At 42.9% G+C, this 25148-nt stretch overlaps 1 protein-coding gene across 1 annotated transcript in view; it reads right to left on the bottom strand.

The window, feature by feature from the left end:
- Positions 1 to 25148, bottom strand: part of spon1a (spondin 1a) — a 338352-nt gene that overhangs the window by 20100 nt on the left and 293104 nt on the right. Inside the window, exons 9-11 of the mRNA XM_084124751.1 lie at positions 21628 to 21768; positions 21128 to 21203; positions 10623 to 10805 (exon numbers count right to left, since the gene is read on the bottom strand). Coding sequence (XP_083980877.1) covers positions 10623 to 10805; positions 21128 to 21203; positions 21628 to 21768 — 400 coding nt within the window. The remainder of the gene's footprint in view (positions 1 to 10622; positions 10806 to 21127; positions 21204 to 21627; positions 21769 to 25148) is intronic.

Raw genomic sequence — 25148 nt, 5'->3', positions numbered from 1 at the left:
CCTACGAGAATTGATGCGTTCAATGTCTATCATGCTGCTTGCTAACTCTTTTTATTTTTCCTTTCTATATTTTAGGTACGACACGATAGACGGCCGGCAGGTATATTTTCTTTTTCGTTTTTGGGAGTGGGCTCCGTTCCAGTGGAATTATTCTTCCACCAATTTTTGGAGGTCGGCTGTGCCCCTGCCTTCATCTTCAGACAGGAAATGCTGAATCCGTACCCTCGGATTGCGAGTTACGGATGGGGACTACGCCAAATACTTTATCGCATATATTGCTTGCTGGGTCATTAATAAATGGATGATTGTTACAATATCTTCTCCCAAGTCTTTCTGGTAGAACTCAACGCTGCATCATTTGCTGGTGCTACGGGGGCATTAATACCCACTAAGCCATGCTGACCAATGCCGGTCCGTGTGATAAAAGAGCCTTCCTACACAAGCACAACTCACAGGGCCTAGGTATTGAAGGGCTCAACAGGCCCTGACCCGGAGCAACCTAACCCTCTATGGCATGATGTTGCCCTCAGTCAACAAACTACCTGTCTGGACCTCACACCACCCCTTTCATTTTTTTTATTTTTATTATTTATATCATCACCTGACATACTTGTCTGTTCAATTAAATGAGGGGCTGAAGTGGGTGTGACCTTTTGTTTGGGGGTGGAGCAGTCCTTTCAGGAAGCAAAGCCACATGGGACACAGTGCCACCAATTGGCAATTGACGTAAAACTGTGTTTGTTTTGTGTTGTTGCCTCAGGGAAACATTGTGCAGTTAGGCCACTTTTGTTCAGGCAATATCATAGGGTTAGAAGCATAGGTGCATTCAAGTCCACCTGGGAAGTTTGTTTTACAAGTCCGACAAACTCAAAGAATTCGCATTGTGTGTGTCATTTATGTTTTGTTATTATTAGTATTATTAATATTATTATTATGCTGCCACAGAGAATGATGGGAAATGTAGTTTGGTCACTCGAGCTAATAAACTCGCTAAATGAGTAGTGTTTTCTGACAAACTTTATCTCTTTTTTTCATTAACAGAACACATAATGCGTACAAACTACATTGTACTGTCGCCATTCAGAAATAAATGTATCATGATTGAAAACAAATTGCTTCCACCATTGCTTCCAACTAGTAATTACGACTTTGTTATGGCGTTCATGTGCATTCAACTCGACATGACATGAATGCATCAATAGTCAATGTTTTTGCTATCTACTGATAATTGCAGGAAATGGACAAGAATATTTTATGGGCGGAAAACAGTCCAAAACAGGATGTGGGGTGCTGCTCGTGTGGCGACCTGACGGCACAGAGAGTAGCGTGTCCGTTTATACTTTACTTTATACTTTATGTCTTTTTTTTCTCGTGAGTGGGATTGTTGTGTACAGTTTATCACCCGTGAAGTGTGGACAATTTGAGATTCTAAGATACTATAAAGTTCTTCCTTAGAAGGATTTACTTTGCGGTCTACTCCTTGCCCTGCTAGACTCTGTTCACTGAGGAGGCTACTTGCAACAGCTGACTGAGCTGACCAACACCGGCTAGCTCGCAACGCCAACAATAGAGGAATGGATATTGCAATTCTCCTGCGGTTAGTGGCGTTCCTGTTACACTACCTGGATTTCTTCGCCTGTTTCACATACGCATTGTGCACGCCGAATGGACAGCGGATTACATACTGGAGGCACATTCTCTTGCAAATGCAATATTATTATTCCCATGAAGTTGCGTTCTCTGTGAGGCTTCTGTAACAGTGTCTGGTTTTGTGTACCCCGGTTAACCACTAGAGGTCCTCTTCCCCCACGGTGTCATTCTCTCATGCACTACATTTCCCATCATCCTGTTCTGTCTATTCATTGTTCATTGCACACAGCTGTTTCCCGTCACCTTGTTAGTTTCTGTGTATTTATACCCTTGCTGTTTCAGTTCTTGTCATGGAGTCCTTGTTGTATGTCACCCTGCTTTTGGAAGTCTGTTACGCTTGTCTCTTGTTTGTTTATTGTTTTCGGATTGCCTTGTATGGAATTTGACCCTTGCCTGGACTGGATTTACGATTACGAATTACCCTAATAAATGCACTTGGATCTTACCTGTTTGCGTGTGCTTCCCATGACAGAAGGACTCCATCAAATTATAGATCCAGCATTATGGGGTTTCGTATCCTTCCCCCTAAGATGGAGAAGGAGAGGAGGGGATGGGTCCAAAATCTAATGGACCTACGCCAGCAGGGTAAGACGGTGGATTGTCTGGCTCAGATTTTTTGGACCCTCTCTAGAGTGTTGGGCTACAATGACGCAGCATTGAAGGAACTCTTCAATGTCTGTCTGGATGACCCATTTCCTGGGTGGGAGATAAAGGGGCTGGAAATCCTGGACTTTTGGGGGTTTACCAGCTACCTTCATCATCGGAGCCAGTGGGATACACCAGTCATGCCTGTGTCTCCTGACGGGATGGCTGACCCTGCGCCGGTGTCTCATGACAAGATGGCCGCCATGCCATTGCCGGAGATGATAGCGCCTCCAGAGGCGGTGGGTTCTATACCACCATCTTGCCATCGTAAAAGGAGGAGGAGGAGGAAGCAGGCGTCCACCGTCCCTCAAGACCCGGAGGCCGTCCCCGAGCAGCCCGCTGTCGTTCCGGAGGCCGTTCCCAAGCAGCCCACTGTCGTTCCGGAGGCCGTTCCCGAGCAGCCCGCTGTCGTCCCGGAAGCCATCCCCGAGCAGGCCGCTGTCGTCCCGGAAGCCGTCCCGGAGCAGTCCGCTGTCGTCCCTGAGGTCGTCCCGGAGCAGCCCGCTGTCATCCCGGAGGTACCCGAGCAGCCCGCTGTCATCCCGGAGTTCGCCCCGGAGCTGTCCACCATCAGTCCTGCCACGACCAAGAGAGCTGTCTTCCTTTTTTAAAAATTGGCGGTTCTGCAGGCATGGAGGAAGCACACGTCTGCCGATCCAGAGACTGTTCACGTCACGTCTGCCGATCCAGAGACTGTTCAAGTCACGTCTGCCGATCCAGAGACTGTTCACGTCACGTCTGCCGATCCAGAGACTGTTCACGTCACGTCTGCCGAGCCAGGGTCTCCGGACAAGATGGCCGCCGCCGAGCCTGTGTCTGTTCCTGTGCCTGAGGACAAAACTTTTGTTTTGTTTTGTTTTTTTTGTGTTTATGGAGCGTCTGGTAGCCACTCCGTAGAGGGGGGGTAATGTCACAGTGTCTGGTTTTGTGTACCCCGGTTAACCACTAGAGGTCCCCTTCCCCCACGGTGTCATTCTCTCATGCACTACATTTCCCATCATCCTGTTCTGTCTATTCATTGTTCATTGCACACAGCTGTTTCCCGTCACCTTGTTAGTTTCTGTGTATTTATACCCTTGCTGTTTCAATCCTTGTCATGGAGTCATTGTTGTATGTCACCCTGCTTTTGGAAGTCTATTACGCTTGTCTCTTGTTTGTTTATTGTTTTGGGATTGCCTTGTATGGAATTTGACCCTTGCCTGGACTGGATTTACGATTACGAATTACCCTAATAAATGCACTTGGATCTTTGCGTGTGCTTCCCGTGACAGCTTCCAGATGAGATCCAGCGTGAACATCAGAACGATAAAGACACCACACACACGAGAAAGGTGTGTCAACAAAGTGAGGCAAGAAGGGTAGAATTAGAGCCAGACTCAAAAGGGAAAAAAATAATATTGCGCACTCCCCTCTATTATACTAGCCAATGTGCGCTGTGCGCAACAAAACTGATGAACTGCAAGCCAACGTCAGTTACATGTATGAATGTTGGACCGCATCTATTCTGGCATTTACTGAGACATGGCTTAATGCAAACGATGCGAATGACAAACTGCATATTGATGGCTTTGGATCCCCCATAAATCTTGATCGAGATCCCATGCTCACAGGTAAACAGCTGGGAGGCGGTGTTTGCTTATATGTCAACAAGAGCTGGTGCACGACAACTGTTGTTAGGGAAGAACTGTGCAATGCTGACATTAAATTGCTGTCTGTTTCCCTGCGTCCCTTCTATCTACCAAGGGAATTTCCACAACTTTTTAAAATTCTAGTCTACATTCATCCCAGAGCTAAAGAGTCCTTAGCCATTGACTGTATTAGAAAAACGCTAGATAAACTTGAACTTATATCCCCCTATATTCGCCCCTAAATTCATTCTAGGTGATTTTGATCACTGCTCAATGGACAGATCTCTTAAAGGTTTTTATCAATATATCAACTGTCCCACCCGTTCAGGAAAGATACTGGATAAATGCTACGGATCAGTGTCAGAAGCATATAAAGCCGCCCCCCTGCCCCCGTTCTGCTGACCACCTTGGCATTTTACTAGTCCCAGCATACCTACCAGTTGTGAAGCGGTCAGAGAAAATAAGGAGGGACATTAAGCAGTGGACTGCCGACAGCATCAAGGAGCTGCAAGGATGCTTTGAGACCACCGACTGGTCCATACTGACATCCTCTTCTAGTGACTTAAATGAGCAAGTGGATACAGTATCATCTTGTATCTCTTTCTGTGTGGACAGTATTATACCTACTAAGAGGGTCACAATATTCCCTAACAACAAACCCTGGGTGAATAAGGACCTAAAGGAGATTTTGAAAAAAAAAAGAAAAAAAAAGAGGGTCTTCTTCACCGACTCTGAGCTAGACAAGAAAGATGTCAACAGAGAGGTCAGGCATGCCATAAAAAAGGCCAAACTGAGATACAAAAACAAGGTGGAGAGAACATTTGCCCAGGGCAACCTCCGCACTGCATGGCAGTCGCAAGCCCATCCAGGTTGCAGGCTGCAGCCTGACCTCACTACCTAATGACCTGAACATCTTTTTCACCAGATTCGAGAAAGATAACAGCTCTGATCTCAAAAGGTTAATTTCTTCACTCAAACCTGATGACTGTGACATCACTATCGACACTGGAGAAGTGGTCAGCACCCTCAAGAGGACCAAAGTAAATAAGGCGTCAGGCCCAGACAATATCCGTATTAGTAGAAAACCTGTAGTACTTTCGATTTACCGTGCTTTCTACCCTCATATCCCCCTGAGAGGAGAAATTTATGTATTTTTTGTCTGGAAAAAATCCTCAGATGACGCAAAAATCATCGGCCAGAGGCTAAAGACTACAGCCAGTAGTAGGGGCTGTCCCGCATGTTTTCAACCCGCCCATAGAAGGTGGGATCTCAGTCACAGAATGTACACTTAGTGTCTGCCATCTTTTTTTGGAAGCTAAGCTAGCAGGCTCTTGTTCTGTGGAGAAAGCCGAGTAGTAGGAGAAAGCTGAGTAGTAGGGGTTACCATCCTCTTTTTCCCGGACATGTCCGGCCGTCGAGATCACCCAAAATGTCCGGGATTCGGCTTTTGCTTTCTGCAGTCGCCATTCATTGTTTACATGCACACCTTTTGTTTCAATCTAACTGAATTCATTCTGATTGGTGAATCTGAATGTAGTGTTTACATGAACGCTAAGCAAGTGATCGGTTGATGTGCGTTTTAACATTGTTAAGAAAATTCCCGCTCCTCCGTGAGAGATACGAGACCGGTGCGTCTCACAGGTGCCGCTCATCAGTAATCACGCCACCGGCCTCGCGCCGTTCTCCCATGGCCCTCAGTCTCGTCCTGCTCGCCACAGTAAACATAATGAATGGCGACTGTAGAACGCAAAAGCCGAATCCCGGACATTTTGGGCGATCTCAAAATCCCGGGCAGACTCGAGTCGTCACGGAGACTCACTAGTAGCTAAGCCTTGTTGTTTAACAGCTGCGCTCTCTTACCGGTAGGCGTGGCTTGGGAGTGGCCTCCTAGGGCAGCGAAGCAAGTGCAATCTGGGAGTTGTTGTCTTTCATCCACATAAGTCAAAAATACATTTTATGGCTTTTCTCAGTCTAGAAAGCTCCAAATTCAAAAATAATTTCACATTTATTCTACATAAATGACCCATTTTAAATACACGTTCATCTTTCCAGAGGTGAAGTATCCCTTTAAGTGGAATTTGAAGTATATTTCTGAGAAGTACATAAAAAGTAGACTGAAAGTATACTTTCTTATTTTTAGTTTAAAAGAAGTATACTAATAGCACATTTGAATAAACTTCTTTTTCGCAAGGGTTGGATGGCAAAATGGGAGCCTTCAGTGACAAGGATGTCCCTGGGGAGAGATAGCTTGCCAAATTCTCTTCAATCCAAGGCATTCATCCACAACCCTGCTCACACATCCCCTCGATATTTGTGTAACTGCAATTCAAAGGGACTATGCAAGCAGAGAAAGGGTGCTTCCATGAACCTGCCATCTCAGTGTGCAGGTCCAGAAGAAAGGGAAGGCTCACCGGAGCTGGATAATTATGACCCAGCATATATCTCTCATCTGTTCGGGCATGGGCGATTTCGCAATCATAAGCTCTAATAGCTCATCGTATGTGGGGATTTTATAGGATGGGTTGTATCAGATTCAGCTGTGATGCCTGATACTGACTAATGACTCGCTGAAACTGAAGAAAAAAAAATACTATAACAAGACTAACTACAGACTTTCTATAACTGCATAAGCGTGTGATCAATGAAGTTGAAGTTTGGTTCAAATGGTAACATGTTCTTCAAATATCACTCATACAAATCAACAAACATAGTCGCCAGCAGCCAACCAATTTTTAGCATTTATCTCAATGTAAATGCCAAATGAGAGATGTAATACTAATGTTCTAATGGACTATTTTTCTTAGCTGTTTCATCAAAACATAAGTTACAGTATCAGTGAAGATTCAAGACTGTCAATTCTGTCAAACTCAAACCTTTTTAAAAAAATATTATTATTAGTCTATGGCTCATGGTGAGAGATGCTGAATAAACAGCAATACACGATGCAAGGACACCAATCTGATGTACATAGACCAACATAAAAAAACAAAAAACAAACAAAAAAACGAATCTAAAACTGAAAAAGTTGTTCCTTTGCATTGTTCACATTCAGACGACAACATTGTCAAAATTATCCCTATCCACACGGATTCGCGAAAATGACTACAAGTCTGTATTATGCATGCCAGGCCAGTAGTTGGCCATGTCACTTGTAAATAAACACAATGTGCTTATAGACTGAACATGTAATACGAATGGCGTTGATGTCACCGTTTTCACAAATTTGCATTTTTGTAGTTTACACAGTTTAGGATTATCCATGAACAAGACATTTAATGAACACAACACCGCATTCCACAGTTCAGAGATATTCCCCATCGAGCCATTAGTAAGTTCATAAAACGCATTCATGGTGCCGAAATATCTGACTGGCTGACACACTCGGAAGGACGGGTCGGATGGACGCACTTATAACCCAATGACAAGCATTGTTTTTGCCTTACTTTTGCAGTGACTTTTGCTCTTGCTTTGAATTGTGCAGACTTTTCCATCATCTAGCTTGCATGTTTACATGCTCTTCAAACCACCAAGAGCTCACTCAAAACTCATCAATTCTCCCATATGAGCCTTCGTTGAACCTCGTCAATGAAAACCCTCTCAGAGTCTTGGCTCCAGCAGCTCATCCAGACTCAGAGGAAACTCCATTGCATAGCAACCCGAAAAGGAACCCAGGAAACCGGCATACGAAGCGCCACCCGGCAAAGCCAACCAACCATTCACCATCGAGTGCTGACCCTCGGAATGCATCATCGACCAACTGCCAGACAATCAGCGCCGAAGAGATTACCTCCAGCAACTTCGTCACAGAAGGGAACGCACACACTCACAGGAACATGCAAACGGAAGTACACAATCTCCCAGAGAAACTAATCAGTTCCCAGAGAAAACTGACTCTCTTTGTGAGAATTTTGCGATTTATTTTAATGAGAAGATCTCACTGATTAAATCTCAAATGCCCTTGTCAGCTTATATGCCACTTGATGTCCCCGTCTGCTCTTCTATCTGGTCTGTCTTTGAGTCAATCTCTTTGGACTCCCTAAATGAGATTGTTGCAACTTTAAAACCCACTAGTTGCTCTCAGGATGTGATTCCCACTACTTTTCTTAAGCAGGTATTTCAAGCTATCGGTCCTGATTTGTTGTCTATCATCAACAAATGTCTTCACACCGGGACCGTTCCCAACTGTCTCAAACATGCTTCGGTTTTGCCTCGTCTTAAAAAAAACTAATTTGGATTCTACTAATTTGGATTCTGAGTAACTTCCGCCCAATTTCAAATTTACCCTTTATCTCGAAAATTTTAGAAAAAGTGGTTTTAAGTCAATTCCAGTCTTTTTTGAATGATAACAATATCCATGAGAAATTTCAGTCTGGTTTAAAAAATCGCCATAGCACAGAATCGGCTCTCTTAAGAGTCATGAATGATATAATGCTTACTACCGATACCGGGCAATCTGTGGCTTTGGTCTTGATAGATCTTAGCTCTGCATTTGACCTGGTCGATCACAACATTCTCATTTCTCGTCTTGAAGCGTGTATGGGTTTTTGGGGTACGGTGCTACAATGGTTCCATTCATATTTAACTAATAGGAGTTACTCAGTCTGCATCGGGCAACAGTCTTCGTCTGAAATTAAATTGGGGTCTGGCGTTCTTCAGGGCTCTATTCTTGGCCCGGAACTGTTTAATCTTTATATGCTCCCTTTGGGTTCTATTTTATCTAGATATGGGGTATCTTTTCATCTGTATGCCAATGACACACAAATTTACTTGCCTTTGAAGCGTGTGGATAAGCTTGCTTTAAAGCCAATATTGGACTGTTTGGATGAACTAAAACTGTGGCTCGCTAGTAATTTCTTGTGTCTTAATGAGAGCAAGACCGAAATTATCTTGTTTGGTTCAAATGATCGCAGTACACATGATTTTGGAATCTGGGGGTTTGGTTCTGTGGTTAAGTCCTGTTTTTACCATCTTCGTCTTTTAGCCAAGGTTAAGCCCTTCTTGTCTGTAAAGAACTCTGAGATTGCCATGCATGCTTTTGTAACTTCCCGATTAGACTATTGTAGCTCTTTATATACTGGTGCCCCTCAGATATGCATCACACGTTTACAATTAGTTCAAAATGCAGCTGCACAACTTCTCAAAGGGAAGCGTAAATGTGAACACATTACACCAGTTTTGATCTCACTTCATTGGCTACCGGTTAAATATAGAATTGACTTTAAAGTTTTGTTATTTGTTTTTAAGCCTTTGCAGAACCAGGCTCCACAGTACCTATCTGAACTATTACATCTGCCCGTACAGTCAAGATCACTAAGATCGGGGGACTCTAATTTATTATCTGTCCCTAGAACTAGACTTAAAAATAGGAGTGATCGTGCTTTTTCAGTCATCGGCCTTAAGCTATGGAATAGCTTACCAACTTACATCAGATCCGGCCAAACCTTGTAAATTTTTTAATCAAATTTGAAAACATATTTTTTTTCAATAGCTTTTAATATATCTTTATCTTTATTTATTTTTTTAAATAAAAAAATAAAAAAGTTTTCTATCTGATTGTTTGTCTTCTTGGCCTTGTAAAGCACTTTGGTCAACACCAGTTGTTTTTAAACTTGCTATACAAATAAAATTGTATTGTATTCAAATCAAATTTGAAAACATATTTTTTTTCAATAGCTTTTAATATATCTTTATCTTTATTTATTTTTTTAAATAAAAAAATAAAAAAGTTTTCTATCTGATTGTTTGTCTTCTTGGCCTTGTAAAGCACTTTGGTCAACACCAGTTGTTTTTAAACTTGCTATACAAATAAAATTGTATTGTATTGTATTGTAATTCTTGCTGAACTGGTGCAAATCTTATTAAGCAAACAAACTAAGGTTGAATTTGCAAGTATATTGATTATCTCAGGTTGCGGTCAAGAAATAGTGTCTAATGCTAGACATTTGGGACCCCAATCATACTCCGTTAATAACATCACATTTTCTTTGTCACTGTTTGAATGAATGAATTTTTGTGTGTTTACGTTAGATTAGTTTGTGTGTATTAGAATAGTTAAATAAAGTCTTGGTTGATTTTACATACAGTGTCTTGTGCTGTGTGTGCTTATAAGTTACTGCCTTACACTGTAGATTTTGTTACCTTGCTCATAATCAGTGATCATAATTTTATGATTTTATTACCGTAGGACACAGGATAATATTCTGTCCAGAATTGATAAAATACCATAGTCTCAACTTATCGGTGGACAAACAAATAACTTTGAGTTATATTGATCCTAGTTCCCTTACAACAGAGACGATAATGATATAATTTTCAAAAACGCGCACTTTGAAACCGTTTTCAAAAGTTTACTTTTTCAGACCCCCAAAACGATGATTGTGTAAATGAACAGCCAAAACACATAAAAAGTTACGTTTTTAGTTGAAAATGGTGTTGTGTAAACAGCCCCTTAATTTGAACCTTGAAAAAAAGACCTAGAGACCCCTGCATTCATTGTATTGCACCCTGCCCTGCTGTTTTTAAAATGATAACATGTCCTTTATGGATGGCCCCTTAAAAGGCAGCTGCCTATATAAACAGTAGACAGCAAGGTTCCTCACTATGGTTTTAAACAGAGCTTTGAATATGAATGACAATATCTTCCATGTACATTTCCATCTGGGTAATGAAACCCTGATTTCGTGTGTGTTTGATTCTGACCCTCATCACTGCAGCCAGGCCCCATGCACGGCTCAAAGTCTTGTGTATGTGGACAGGGCACGCTGAGATCCAGCTGTGCTTTCAGCATTCTCTGCCTCATCCTCTTCCCTTTCTCACACGTCGAGGAGCTGCACGCAGACCATGGAGACCAGTTGGAGTAAATACATGTCTCTGGAGTGTCATCTGACAAAACAGAAAACATTAAAGTAGTGAGAGGATGAAAAGTTTAATAATAAGTACATTTTAGTTTGTTAGCTAAGAGAGTGCCCATGAGACAAAATAATCACTAATGGGATCTTCAAAAAATATTTCTTTTGCTTTTACTAAACTTCAGTGAGATTAAATGGAGATAAAAAAATAAAAAAAAATTGTTGCTTGAATTTATTCATGTTTTTACAGATAAAAAGACCACAACAATCTCACATGTGTGTCTCCTCTGGAGTTTCAGAGGAGAAATGTGCTGACCGGGATTTGCCAAGATGCTAAAGTCTACAATAAAAAAATTAGAGACTTAAATATTAACTCTTTACCTGTCACGTGTAGTTGCAAAAAAAAGTCAGAAAATTTCCAACATGAAGGTTTAATGGTAATAATATAAAGGATAGCAGGACTGGCAGCAACACACTATACACAAACTAGATCGGACAAAGATTGACTGAACTTAAATGCAAACACAGATGACAATGATTAACTAATCGGTTACTATCGTAACCTCGGTTCCCTGAGAGTAGGGAACGAGTATTGCGTAGCTATACGCAGTGGGGGAAACTCCTTTTCCCTATATTTACTGAAGCCTAAAATGTAAAACGCATTTTGCAGCTTCACAGCTAGCACAGTGAGTGTCTAGCTCATTCATTGGCTGTGCTGTGGCAACTGCACATCCAATGGCGCGGGCGCCTCTGACGTGTGCGTCAATGAGCTAGCATCACGCCATTACACATCAGAGCCCGCCAAGGGGGCGTGGCCTTAGCCTATATTAGTCCCCGAAAACACCATTTTAGCAGGTTTAAACGACTGAAGCGACAACTTGCCAGGTTACCATAGTGCGGCCAGCTGCGCAATACTCGTTCCCTACTCTCAGGGAACCGAGGTTATGATAGTAACCGAGTAGTTCCCTTTCGAGAATGGTCACTTCGTATTGCGTAGCTATACTCAGTGGGGACGCCATGCAAAACGCTGCACTATAAGTAACTGGTTGTCTACTGCAGCTCAGGACCCCTGAGCTCACAGAAACAAGACAGAACCCAAGTATATATACTGAACTGTTGGGTCTAGTAATATCTATCTATCTATCTATCTATCTATCTATCTATCTATCTATCTATCTATCTATCTATCTATCTATCTATCTATCTATCTATCTATCTATCTATCTATTACGGAAGAGGATTAGGGCCAGGCAATAATAAAAAAATAAAACCATCTCGAGATTAAAGTCATTATAATGCGAAATTAAACTCGTTAAATTTCGAGAAAAAAAGTCGAAATACAATCTTGAGAATAAACTCATTAAATATCGAGAATAAAGTCGTTGTGTTGCGAGAAAAAACTCGTTAAATTTCGAGAAAAAAGTCGAAATACAATCTTGAGAATAAACTCATTAAATATCAAGAATAAAGTCGTTGTGTTTCGAGAAAAAACTCGTTAAATTTCGAGAAAAAAAACTCGAAATACAATCTTGAGAATAAACTCATTAAATTTTGAGAATAAAGTCATTGTGTTTCGAGAAAAAAAGTCGAAATGAAATGTAGAGAATAACGCATTCGATCAGTGTTCATTGCATAGCCTATACTGATATCAACCTCATTGAGGTTTCGTGGTTTCCCAGGATACCATAAGACGCATTATTAATCGTTGTTGGATGTGTACGCCTCCATCCACAGAATGTAACGACTGTAACCATCTATACAGCCATTAATGGCAATGCTGTACGGTTTTAATTTATCATAGCTGTCCATATGCCAGAGAGTGCATTTGGGCCAGCGCAAGTGGCGTCTTCTCAAGCGTCTCCTTCGTCGTAATTCCAAACCTTGAGGATCAACAAGTTTAATAATGCGTCTTATGGTATCCTGGGAAACCACGAAACCTCAATGAATTTCATGTTGGACAAAAGCGAGTACATCGCGCAAATTGGACTGATTTTTTCTTCTAAAAACACCTAGCCGACCTAGACCTAATGTTCTATTCTTTGTTACTGAAAGAAAGTCAAAAATATAGATTGACTAAGTGATCTAACTCTGCCAGTAGGTTATGTAATGAACACTGATCAAATGCGTTATTCTCTACATTTCATTTCGACTTTTTTTCTCGAAACACAACAACTTTATTCTCGAAATTTAACGAGTTTATTCTCACAATTACTTTGACTTTTTTCTCGAAATTTAACGAGTTTTTTTCTCGAAACACAATGACTTAATTCTCGAAATTTAATGATTTTATTCTCAAGATTATATTTCGAGTTTTTTTCTCGAAATTTAACGAGTTTTTTTCTCGAAACACAACGACTTTATTCTCGAAATGTAATGAGTTTATTCTCAAGATTGTATTTCGACTTTTTTCTCGAAATTTAACGAGTTTTTTCTCGAAACACAACGACTTTATTCTCAATATTTAATGAGTTTATTCTCAAGATTGTATTTCGACTTTTTTTCTCGAAATTTAACGAGTTTAATCTCGCATTATAATGACTTTAATCTCGAGATGGTTTTATTTTTTTATTATTGCCTGGCCCTAATCCTCTTCCGTAATCTATCTATCTATCTATATATATATATCTATATATATATATATATATATATATATATATATATATGTCAGTAACTTAACCAACATAATGTACCAATAAGACCGGACACTGTCGGGTCTATTAGTATGGGGAAATATAACCGGCCAAAAGGTGGGTTTTATAATAAAATGGATATGTGTTTGTGCACAGTGACATAATTTGTAGACAAGACCAGACACCGTCGGGCCTTAATCATACCGAAAGTACCTTCGCCTGCAGGGAAGGTACCTCCATGTTATAGAACTACATAAATGTGGAAGGCGAGGACCAGCCTGCCGCCTCACAAATATCCTGAATGGGAAACCCAGAGGACCAAGCCCAAGATGAAGCCATGCCTCTCGTCGAAAGAGCTCTAATACCTATAGGGCAAACCTGACCCACTGAGGTATATGCCATAGATATGGCATCCACTATACATCTAGACAGTCTTTGCTTCGTGACTGGATAATCCTTAGATCGGCCATCAAAGCAGACAAAGAGCTGTTCTGATTGTCTAAAAGATGCAGAACACTCCAGATAGATTCTCAGTGCTCTGACAGGGCAGAGTAGATTAGCCTCCCCATCCTCAGCAGAAGGGGGAAGAGCTAATAATGTGATAACCTGTGATCTAAACGGCGTTGAGAGCACTTTGGGTACATAGCCATGTCTGGGTTTGAGGATGACCCTGGAGTCATCCAATCCAAACTCCAAACAGGAAGGGCTCACGGAGAGGGCCTGCAGATCCCCCACTCGCTTGATAGATGCCAGTGCCAGCAGGAGAGCAGTCTTTAGCGAGAGAGGTTTAAGATCAACCGACTGGAGCGGTTCAAATGGTGGTCTCTTCAGGGCCCCAAGGACCGTGGAGAGGTCCCAAGAAGGCACAGACGGAGGTCTGGAGGGGTTCATCCTCCTAGCTCTTTTTAGAAACCGTACCACCAGGTCATTTCTTCCTAATGATTGGCCAGCCACCGGAGCATGATGAGCTGCAATGGCTGCCACATACACTTTGAGCGTGGATGGGGAACGGCCCGTGTCCAACAACTATTGTAGGAAGGAGAGTATCACAGATACCTCACATGACCCTGGTTCAAAGAGTTTTTCCGAGCACCAGCTGGAGAACAATGACCACTTCAGAACATAAAGGCGCCTGGTAGACGGGGCCCTAGCCTCAGTGATAGTGTTCAAGACCTTCTCAGGAAGGTCCCTGGGTACCCGTTGAGGGGCCAGACATGGAGGGCCCATAAGTCGGGTCGCGGATGCCATATCGTCCCGTTGGCCTGTGTGAGGAGGTCTTTCCTCAGCGAAACAGGCCAGGGGACTCTGTCCGTCAACTGAACCAGCTCTGGAAACCACGGCCTGGATTCCCAGAGGGGGGAGGACTGGGCATCCACTCTCCCTGACCCGTTTGATGACCTGGGGGATCATTGAAACAGGAGGAAACGCGTAAAGGGGACGGCTGGGCCAGAGATGGGCCAGCGCGTCCCTGTTCTTCGAGAAGAACACTGCGCAGTGGGTGTTGGTTCTCAAGGCGAAAAGGTCGACTTTGGCCTCGCTGAACACACTCCATATCAGACTGACTGTCTGTGAGTTCAGGGACCACTCGCCTAGGGGAGTGTTGCCCCGTGAGAGCATATCCGCACCCAGATTCTGAATGCCAGGGATATGTGCTGCCCTCAGAGAGCTAAGATTGGTCTGTACCCACAAGAGGAGGTCTCTCGCCATGGCATACAGGTTGCCCGACCTGATGCCACCCTGGCGATTTATGTAGGCCACCACTGACGTGTTGTCCGTTCGGACTAAGACGTGGTGACCTTTGAGGTTTGACAGAAACGCTTTGAGGGCCAAACAAACTGCTTTCATTTCCAGACAGTTGATATGTAAGCTCTGCTCCATGCTCGACCAGAGGCCAGAGACAGGCTTGCCCTCGTGCAGTGCTCCCCAACCTAGGTTGGATGCGTCTGTAAAAAACACTTTCCTCCTGGAAACTACCCCCATGGTCACACCCTCGTGGTACCAGTCCTGAGGCCGCCAGGGAATCAGGGTCCGTAAACAACCATGATTCACCATGATGCGCAGGCTGCCTGACTGCCATGCATGGGTTGGCACACGGCGTTTGAGCCAGTGCTGCAGCGGGCGCATGCGCAGTAATCCCATACGGAGTACTGACGATGCCGCTGCCATGAGACCGAGAACTTTCTGAAACTTCTTTAGAGGTGTGCGCTCGCCTGCCTTGAATGAGGCTGCAAGCCTTCGTACAGAGAGCACGCACTATCGTGTAAGCCGCGCTGTCATCGTTATAGAGTCGATAACTGTTCCCAGAAAGACCGCACTCTGGCTGGGGTTCAGTTTGCTCTTGGTTACATTGATTTTGAGACCCAGACATTTCAAATGGCCAAGAACCAAATCCCTGTGTGACAGCAGTTCGGTTCTCGTCTGTGCCAGGACCAGCCAGTTGTCGAAATAATTTAGCACGCGCACTCCCTGATGCCTCAGAGGAGAGAGCGCTGTGTCCATGCACTTCGTAAATGTACGGGGTGCTAGGGATAGACCGAATGGCAGAACGGTGTATTGATAAGCCTGCCCCACGAAGGCGAATCTCAAGAATGGCCTGTGACAAGGGGTTATGTGAATGTGAAAGTATGCATCTTTCAGATCCAACGTAAAAAAAACAATCCCCTGGGTGAACTTGCGCGAGGATATGTTTGGTAGTCAACATTTTGAAAGGCCGTCTCATGAGAGCCTTGTTCAAATGTCTCAAATCCAGTATGGGTCTGAGACCGGCGTCTTTTTTCGGGACTAGAAAATAGCGCCTGTAAAACCCCAAGTGTTTTAGCACGGGGGGGACTAATTCTATTGCCCCTTTTGCTAACAGATTCTGTATTTTGGCACGAAGCATGTGACCCACGCTGCTTCTCACCGAAGTCTCGAAAACCGCCTGAAACTTTGGGGGTCTGCGAGTGAATTGGAGCGAGTAGCCTCGCTTTATTGTGTTTATAACCCAACTCGACACATCGGGGATGGCTTGCCAGGCAAACGCCTGTGTGGCTAGGGTTTGACACATAGTTTGGGATGGGCCACCTAACACAGGGGGACCTGATACCCTTACATTGTGATTTGTGCACATTCTGAGTGTTGGACTGACTGTACAGGCTTTTGCCTGGGGGAAAGTCAGTGTAACAACTGGGAGGGGGCTGCCTAGTGAAGGGGGACCGTGAGCCTGTGTGTTGTGTTTGTGAAACATACTCTTTTTGTGCTTTATGTGGGTTTGTATGTAGAGGCGCGTGCAATGCAGCGGGCCTGTTTACAATAATAAAATCTCCAGCCGCCTGAGCTAAACAGGGAGCTGTGAGAAGTGTCATGGGTTTCTTTGAGGGTGGTCCGGCTAGCACGAGACATGAGTACTCTCTTTTCACCCTCGATGCTAGGAGGTCTTTGGGGGCCTAGCATCTAGCATGACGCTGGGTCGTGGGCCCTGCCGTGTATCAGCCACAGGACGGGGCTGAGAGACCTGCTTCACTGGCTTGGCTGGCTGAGGAGAAGGCAGGGCAGTCTTGGGCCTGCTCGAAGCGGAGCTGGCGCGTTTCGGCAGGAAGTGTCGCATAGCTTGGGATGACTTCTGCGCTTCGGCATACCTCTTTGAAAATCCCTTCACTGCCGGGCCGAAGAGGCCGGAGCTGGACAGGGGGCATCGAGGAACATCGTTCTGTCCGCATCCTTAATCTGAGGTTTAGCCAAAGGTGGCGCTCGAGCACGACCAAACTAGCCATATTCCTCCTGATAGCCTGCGCTGTAGCCTTGTTAGCACGCAAAGGTCTCGGAAGGCCTCAGGGTCTGGGCCAGCCTCGTCCATCGATTGGAGGAGTTTGGCCTGGTAAACCTGCAGCACGGCCATCGTGTGCAGGGCCGAAGCAGCCTGACCAGAGGCAGAATAAGCGCGTCCGGCGAGGGTTGAAGTGTTTCGGCATGGCTTAGTTGGATGAACCGCTCTAGTTCGCCAGCTAGCAGCGGTTTTCGGGCAGAGATGAGTGGCCACGGCCTCTTCGAGGGGCGGCAACGCCCGCGCCATTGGATGTACAGTTGCCGCAGCACAGCCAATGAGTGAGCCAGACACTCACTGTGCTAGCTGTGCAACTGCAAAATGCGTTTTACATTTTAGGCTTCAGTAAATATAGGGAAAAGGAGTTTCCCCTACTGCGTATAGCTATGCAATACGAAGTGACCGTTCTCAAAGGGAACTGAACACAGGTGATACAGATGAACTGATAATGACAGTGAAGATGACACGTGACGTGATGACAGGCAGACAAGTCCAATGAAAACAAACTAAACAAAACACAACTGTGACATTAACATTACATTCTCCCAAGACCTTATTACCTCTGAGATAACCGCTGACGTAAGATGAAGTCAAGATGAGGCCCGCTTCAACATATGCTTTTGTTGATTGCCACAAAAAAGATGTTGGCTTTCATTTACTTGACTCTGCATCAGTAGCTGATGCTATGAGAAAACCCTCCATGTGTGTCAACGGTACCTCAAAAGAATGTGCTATCACTCCTCAGGATTCTATCATTTAGGAAAAATATATTTCTGTCCATGCTATCTTCAGAGTTTTGTTCAGCTTCAGTAACTCACCTGTTCTTGATCACCTACAGAAGCTAGATCTGAGAATAAACCTTCAGAAGACTGTTTTGTTGCTGAGGCAACAGACCGTATTCCTAGGGGTGGAACTGAGCTCATGCATGATGCAAGAGTGATTGTCTACAGCATGTCATTTCGCCTTTGTCTGAATTGATTCAGAACAGGGCAAGACATTTCTTTAGGTCTGTTCACAGGCTTATGGGTCTCATGGCAGCAGCTTCACCAGTGGACATGCTTCATATGAAACCATTTTAGCGGTGGATTAACAATTGAGGACTTTGTCCTTGTTGGTTTCCTCACCACACAATAAGTGTTAGGAGCAAATGCTATCAGTTACATTGGAAATAATGGCAGTCCTTTGGGCAAAGCAGCTTATGAAGATCCCCCAGCCTAAGGAGTCTGGGAGGGTGATATTTTTGCGTGCCACATAAATTACCTGAAAATTATGTTTTTTTCTTGTTTTGAGCAATTTCCTTCCAGACATCCAGGACTATCATATGGTGATCAGGTGGAGGTTAGTTTGGTGCATTCTTTTTTAGGTGCAGAAAAAAGTTTATGTCTCTAAGGAAAGTGCATATCTCAGATTGGTTAAATATGGCTAAGATTCAGCAGGGCAGAGGTGAGTCTGATTCCCTGCTTGTATGCTTTCTCGCAGATAGGTCTGCTTCCAGTGGTTCTTATGAGAGTGCAGGAAGACAGTGGGTTTTCTTCTGGTGGAACTCTCTGATTAGTTCTAGTGCTTTGTCAGAAATTACAGAGACCATTTTGAATGCAAGAGCCCCCTCAACTGCAAAGTCACACTTGGAGAGTGTTCCCATAAATGTCACCTACTCAGGGAACCAATTTACATATGTAAGAGACGTTATTAAAGATAATAATTTTATGTAAGATCGACATATTAGAGAATGATGTATGTTCCCAGCTTTTAGGTCTAACATTTTATGTCGAATTGGAGAAAAGGAAAAAAGTATTCTTGTGGTTTTAAAATTAAACTATCTTCCAAAGTGATATAGAACTACATCCTGACAGCTACTGGATAAATTATCTGTGCTAGAACTGAGGGTGGCTGAAAAAGAAGAAACAAGAAAATCCATAGCTCTAAACAGTCAGCAAAAGAGTTATATGAATTAAATGTTTTACAAAATTATGCAAACTTGTTGAAGTGATGTCAGGCTACAATAGATAGATAAATAAATAAATATATATATATATATATATATATATATATATATACAGTGAGGAAAATAAATATTTAAACACCCTGCTATTTTGCAAGTTCTCCCACTTAGAAATCATGGAGGGGTCTGAAATTGTCATCATATGTCCACTGTGAGAGACATAATCTAAAAAAAAAAATCCAGAAATCACGATGTATGATTTTTTAACGATTTATTTGTATGATACAGCTGCAAATAAGTATTTGAACACCTGAGAAAATCAATGTTAATATTTGGTACAGTAGCCTTTGTTTGCAATTACAGAGGTCAAACGTTTCCTGTAGTTTTTCACCAGGTTTGCACACTCTGCAGGAGGGATTTTGGCCCACTCCTCCACACAGATCTTCTCTAGATCAGTCAGGTTTCTGGGCTGTCGCTGAGAAACACAGAGTTTGAGCTCCCTCCAAAGATTCTCTATTGGATTTAGGTCTGGAGACTGGCTAGGCCACGCCAGAACCTTGATATGCTTCTTACAGAGCCACTCCTTGGTTATCCTGGCTGTGTGCTTCGGGTCATTGTCATGTTGGAAGACCCAGCCTCGACCCATCTTCAATGCTCTAACTGAGGGAAGGAGGTTGTTCCCCAAAACCTTGCAATACATGGCCCCGGTCATCCTCTCCTTAATACAGTGCAGTCGCCCTGTCCCATGTGCAGAAAAACACCCCCAAAGCATGATGCTACCACCCCCATGCTTCACAGTAGGGATGGTGTTCTCGGGATGGTACTCATCATTCTTCTTCCTCCAAACACGTTTAGTGGAATTATGACCAAAAAGTTCTATTTTGGTCTCATCTGACCACATGACTTTCTCCCATGACTCCTCTGGATCATCCAAATGGTCATTGGCAAACTTAAGACGGGCCTTGACATGTGCTGGTTTAAGCAGGGGAACCTTCCGTGCCATGCATGATTTCAAACCATGACGTCTTAGTGTATTACCAACAGTAACCTTGGAAACGGTGGTCCCAGCTCTTTTCAGGTCATTGACCAGCTCCTCTCGTGTAGTTCTGGGCTGATTTCTCACCTTTCTTAGGATCATTGAGACCCCACGAGGTGAGATCTTGCATGGAGCCCCAGTCCGAGGGAGATTGACATTCATGTTTAGCTTCTTCCATTTTCTAATGATTGCTCCAACAGTGGTCATTTTTTCACCAAGCTGCTAGGCAATTTCCCCGTAGCCCTTTCCAGCCTTGTGGAGGTGTACAATTTTGTCTCTAGTGTCTTTGGACAGCTCTTTGGTCTTGGCCATGTTAGTAGTTGGATTCTTACTGATTGTATGGGGTGGACAGGTATCTTTATGCAGCTAACGACCTCAAACAGGTGCATCTAATTTAGGATAATAAATGGAGTGGACATTTTAAAGGCAGACTAACAGGTCTTTGAGGGTCAGAATTCTAGCTGATAGACAGGTGTTCAAATACTTATTTGCAGCTGTATCATACAAATAAATAGTTAAAAAATCATATATTGTGATTTCTGATTTTTTTTTTTTAGATTATGTCTCTCACAGTGGACATGCACCTACGATGACAATTTCAGACCCCTCCATGATTTCCAAGTGGGAGAACTTGCAAAATAGCAGGGTGTTCAAATACTTATTTTCCTCACTGTATATATATATATATATATATATATATATATATATATATATATATATATATATATATATATATATATATATATAAGATGCTGTTTTCTGTGCTGCAAAAAAAGCCTACAGTAACCACTCAAGATTTTTCCACGTGATTAGACTGGAGGATTTTAGGAAATTGAATAGTTAAAAGTCTCTCTCTCTCTCTCTCTCTCTCTCTCTCTCTCTCTCTCTCTCTCTCTCTCTCTCTCTCTCAAGGTCGCCTTTGATGAAAAGATAAAGATATGCAAACCTTCTTCTTTTTCCTCCTGGGCAATGTCAGCCACAATGTCATCCACATTATCAGGCACAATGTTGCACTGCTCACCCTGCAGACATCAGAAAACAACTCAAACTTTCAAATAGATTCTAAATGATGTCCCTCATTCAATCATATTATTCTACACAGTGATGGGAATTGATTCACTATTGCTATCTGATTGAAAACCACAAAAAATATGACACAGGTTATACTTTTCCCTGTGTTTGTCCTAATTCCCATACAGTAATCTAACTCTCTCCAAATAAATTTGTATGACTTTCATTACTTCCATGGCACTGTTGTGACATGCTGGCTTCACCAATATGTATAGTCTGTTGTTGTTGTAGAGTTATTTTAGCTCTCAGTTTATAGACTTTTATGACATGAAGAATGCAGAGATATTTTGCACAGTAATAAAAGCTAAAAATGCAACAGCTAAGAACTTTTTCTTTTGAAAACGTAATTTTTCTAAGACAAGTAAAGACACAGACCTTGCGGGCAATTCTCTCCACAACAACTCTGGCCACAGGAGTGATTGCGCCACCCTCTGGGTCGTAGAAAGGGCTCTGTGGATGGTCTAAACTTGTGAGGGGACGAATTTTCTCCTGAGGTGCTGCAGGCTTGTTGGGAGACTAAATAAACATTAAATAAATAAACCAGTTTACCAAAATGTCAAATGTTCAAGTCATTTATGCCACATGAAAATCATATGAAAAAAACAATATCAGTGTTAAGAATTAAAGGGATGGTCATTTTCAGTCATTTAATCGATCAAATTCTAAATATTTTTTTGCGAACATTTTTCAATTTATTTTTAATGTAGCCTACCACAAAATAATAAAACATAAGTAAGTCATTATGGACTAGAGGATGGATACCTGGCTGGGTTCGGACAGATATTTAGAAATGATGTTCGGGTACGGGTCGGCCTCGGTCACATCAGCGCGATAAGGCATTAAACATTTTAAATTTAAAACAGCTTATTATGTAGGTAGCCAATGGGCCTGTTTCACTTGATGCAAAGGTTAGTTTTTGTGATTAAAATAAATGTAAAATATTACCCTAACATCCCTCTTCCTGTGTGCGGAAACATGTGGCAGCGCAACTATGGAAGACGTTAAAAAGAAGTTGGCCTCAGGAGATTTTAAAACCACCGAAAATGAAGGAAAGTCTACTGTGTGGAAGTATTCCTACATAGTTGTCAAAGCCGATAGTGATGAACCTGTTGGTTATGTTCAATGTAGGGGTTGCGGAGTTCTCATGAAATATGACAGCACCTCTTGCCAAGAATTCCGCCCAGCAGCATCATGTGGATAAAGTTTGTAAGTCACCTGGGCTACTGCAGCTGAGCCTTTGAGCACCTGGCCTTTGCTGGTACCTCAAGAAAAATCCCTCAGCAGGCCAAACAAAAACTGACTGAAAAATGCGTTGAGTACTGCTTAAAGACATAAGGCCATTTTGTTCCATTGAAGGAGGGGGTTTCATTGAGTTGGCCCAGCAGTTTATTAACGTCTGTGCTACATATGGTTCAGTGGCAGCGCAGAACGTACTGCCTGACCCCACCACTGTGTCAAAATGGTGTCGTGAGCTGGCAACAGAGAAACGCATAAAGCTGGTTGAGCAGCTAAATTACATTCTGACAGAGGTGAATTCGATCGGAATGACAACGGATATCTGGACGGAGGACTAACACAAATTAAGCTACATAACCATCACTTGCCATTTCGTGACACGAACATTTAAAATGATAAGCAACGTATTGACAACAGTTGCATTCCCACTGGAAGAGGCTAAAACATGGGAGAATATTTGGAGAGAAATCATCAGACTTCTAACGGAGTATGGCCTGGATATGAGTCTGCTGAATAAAGTGGTGTGGGTGACAGACCAAGGCTCAAACATCATCAGTACCCTCAGACCATATCGAAGACTTGACTGCCAAGATCACCTTTATAATATGGTGATGCGACACACCTTGGACCCCACACAACTGGCCCAAGATGCTCCGACTGTTGCAGAGACTCTGCAAGCTACCAAGGCACTGGTCAAATATGTCAAAAAGACGGCATGGCAGCTTTGCTGTCAAAAACCGTCATCCAAATGGCAGACACAAGGTTTAGCATGGTATATCTGACCTTAAATTCTGTCCGCTCGGTTTATCAAGAACTACGCGAAAAACTAGGTGACCGTGCAGAGGGCTGGTGGATCGATGCCATATCTCCAGATGTCCTTGACTTTCTTGTCGAGTTCCTGCAACCATTTTATGATGCCCAGTGTGAACCTGAAGGGGACCAGTACCCAACACTGCAACAGAAAGACGACTGACAGCCCCTATTAAGCCATCATCCGCAACTGGCATCTCAGTTAGATTTTGCATAAAGTGGAGATCCAAGAACTCCAAAAAATTGCAACTTTCCTTTGGCCTAAATATAGCCAGCTCCGAATGTTGTCCTCTTCAGAGAGAGACAACCCTCACCTGGAGGTTCGGAGACAGCTCAGTGACCTCCGCACCGAGGAGGCCGCCACTGAAGGACCTGGGTCCAAGAAAGCTGCAGTTGACTTTGAGGAGTGGGAAAATGTACCTGTGGCAAATGCCACGGATGAAGTCGAGATGTACTTGACTCAAAATCATGCAATGCAGGACGACAGAGATGTTTTGGGCTGGTAGAGAGATCAGCAACTCAACTACCCAAAGCTTAGTGTCCTTGCCCTTAGTGTCCTTGCCCATCCTTGCCATTCCAGCCAGAAGCAGTGAGCGCAACTTCAGCGCTGCTGGCAGGACCATAGAGCAGAAGAAGATGCATTTGTGTTACGTTAATGTTACTTCGCTGGGGACACTTGTGTTGATTTGAATTTCATTAAGAGACCTAGGTTCACAGAACCTCTTGTGTGAATTTTTTGGATTTTATTCTGTTAGCTTGGGCCATTTTTGGTAGGCCTATGTTAATTTAATTTCAATTTTCAATTTCAGTTGGGTTCGGTTACTGTTCTGTCGGAGCAGTACGGAGCAGTTTCTGCCGGGCTCGGACAGAAAAATGCGGCCCGATCCACACTCTATTGTGGACTGTAACATCCACCAGTTGAAGTACCCTTGATCTCCTCAAGAGGGCACTCCTCTCTACTGTTTCGGCTTTTGTTCATTCTTTGGATTTACTTTGGTTATGTTTGTCAGTAAAGACTTTCTTACTGTAATTGGATCCTACTGCCATCATTTCTGAACGACCAAAAAGAACAAGGACTTATTTTATGTGTATTGTTTCTTTAATGCCTGCTACAAATTGTACGATTTTGGCCTGTCCCAGAAAAAAAGATGACCAATTGTGGCAATTTCTGTGGTCGTGGCTACTAAACAGTGGTCATACAGTGAGAGAGGTTCAAAGATGGCCGTTGTCAAGGTCTTGCGAACAAATGTAGCCTGCAATTAATTTTATGACAGTGTCAAAAATTTTGCATGATCATCTCACATTGTGTTTGCTGCTATGACCTACGTCTACTGACGGGCCAATAAAAATTAAACATGAAATGGCATATTGCTGAACAAGATATGACGGCAAAACTTACAAAATTGACATGCCAAGGCCTGTTTTACCTAGCCCTGACCGCGTCCATAATCTCCTCTTTCACTTGCTCTATTTGTTTACCAATAGCGCATGCTGATGATGTTTTATTCTTCTATACTAACTTGCATCCTAGCCTACGATTCAATAGTGTGTCATCATCATACAGTCTACATACATGTAATACCCAAGTTTATTAGAATCATGTCGTACAGTGTGATTTTTAATGATCTTATAAGATTGCCAGGATTGTAAATGACAGAATTTTAGTTTTTAATGATCTTATAGGATTGCCGAAATCGCAGTCTGTAGCAGGCATTATATATGCAATACAAATCAAGATAAAACTAAAATAATTAAACATCCAAAGGGATTGTCATTATATATGGTTATTCCATATTTTTACAGTTTAAAATCAACTCACACAACAAAGAGACCACCAAGCGTTTAGGCTT

Source organism: Abramis brama, assembly GCF_963993115.1.
Source record: "Abramis brama genome assembly, chromosome: 9".
Taxonomy (NCBI): Eukaryota; Metazoa; Chordata; class Actinopteri; order Cypriniformes; family Leuciscidae; genus Abramis; species Abramis brama.
Note: the sequence above shows the minus strand (reverse complement) of the source record. Positions and strands in the feature narration are given on the sequence as shown.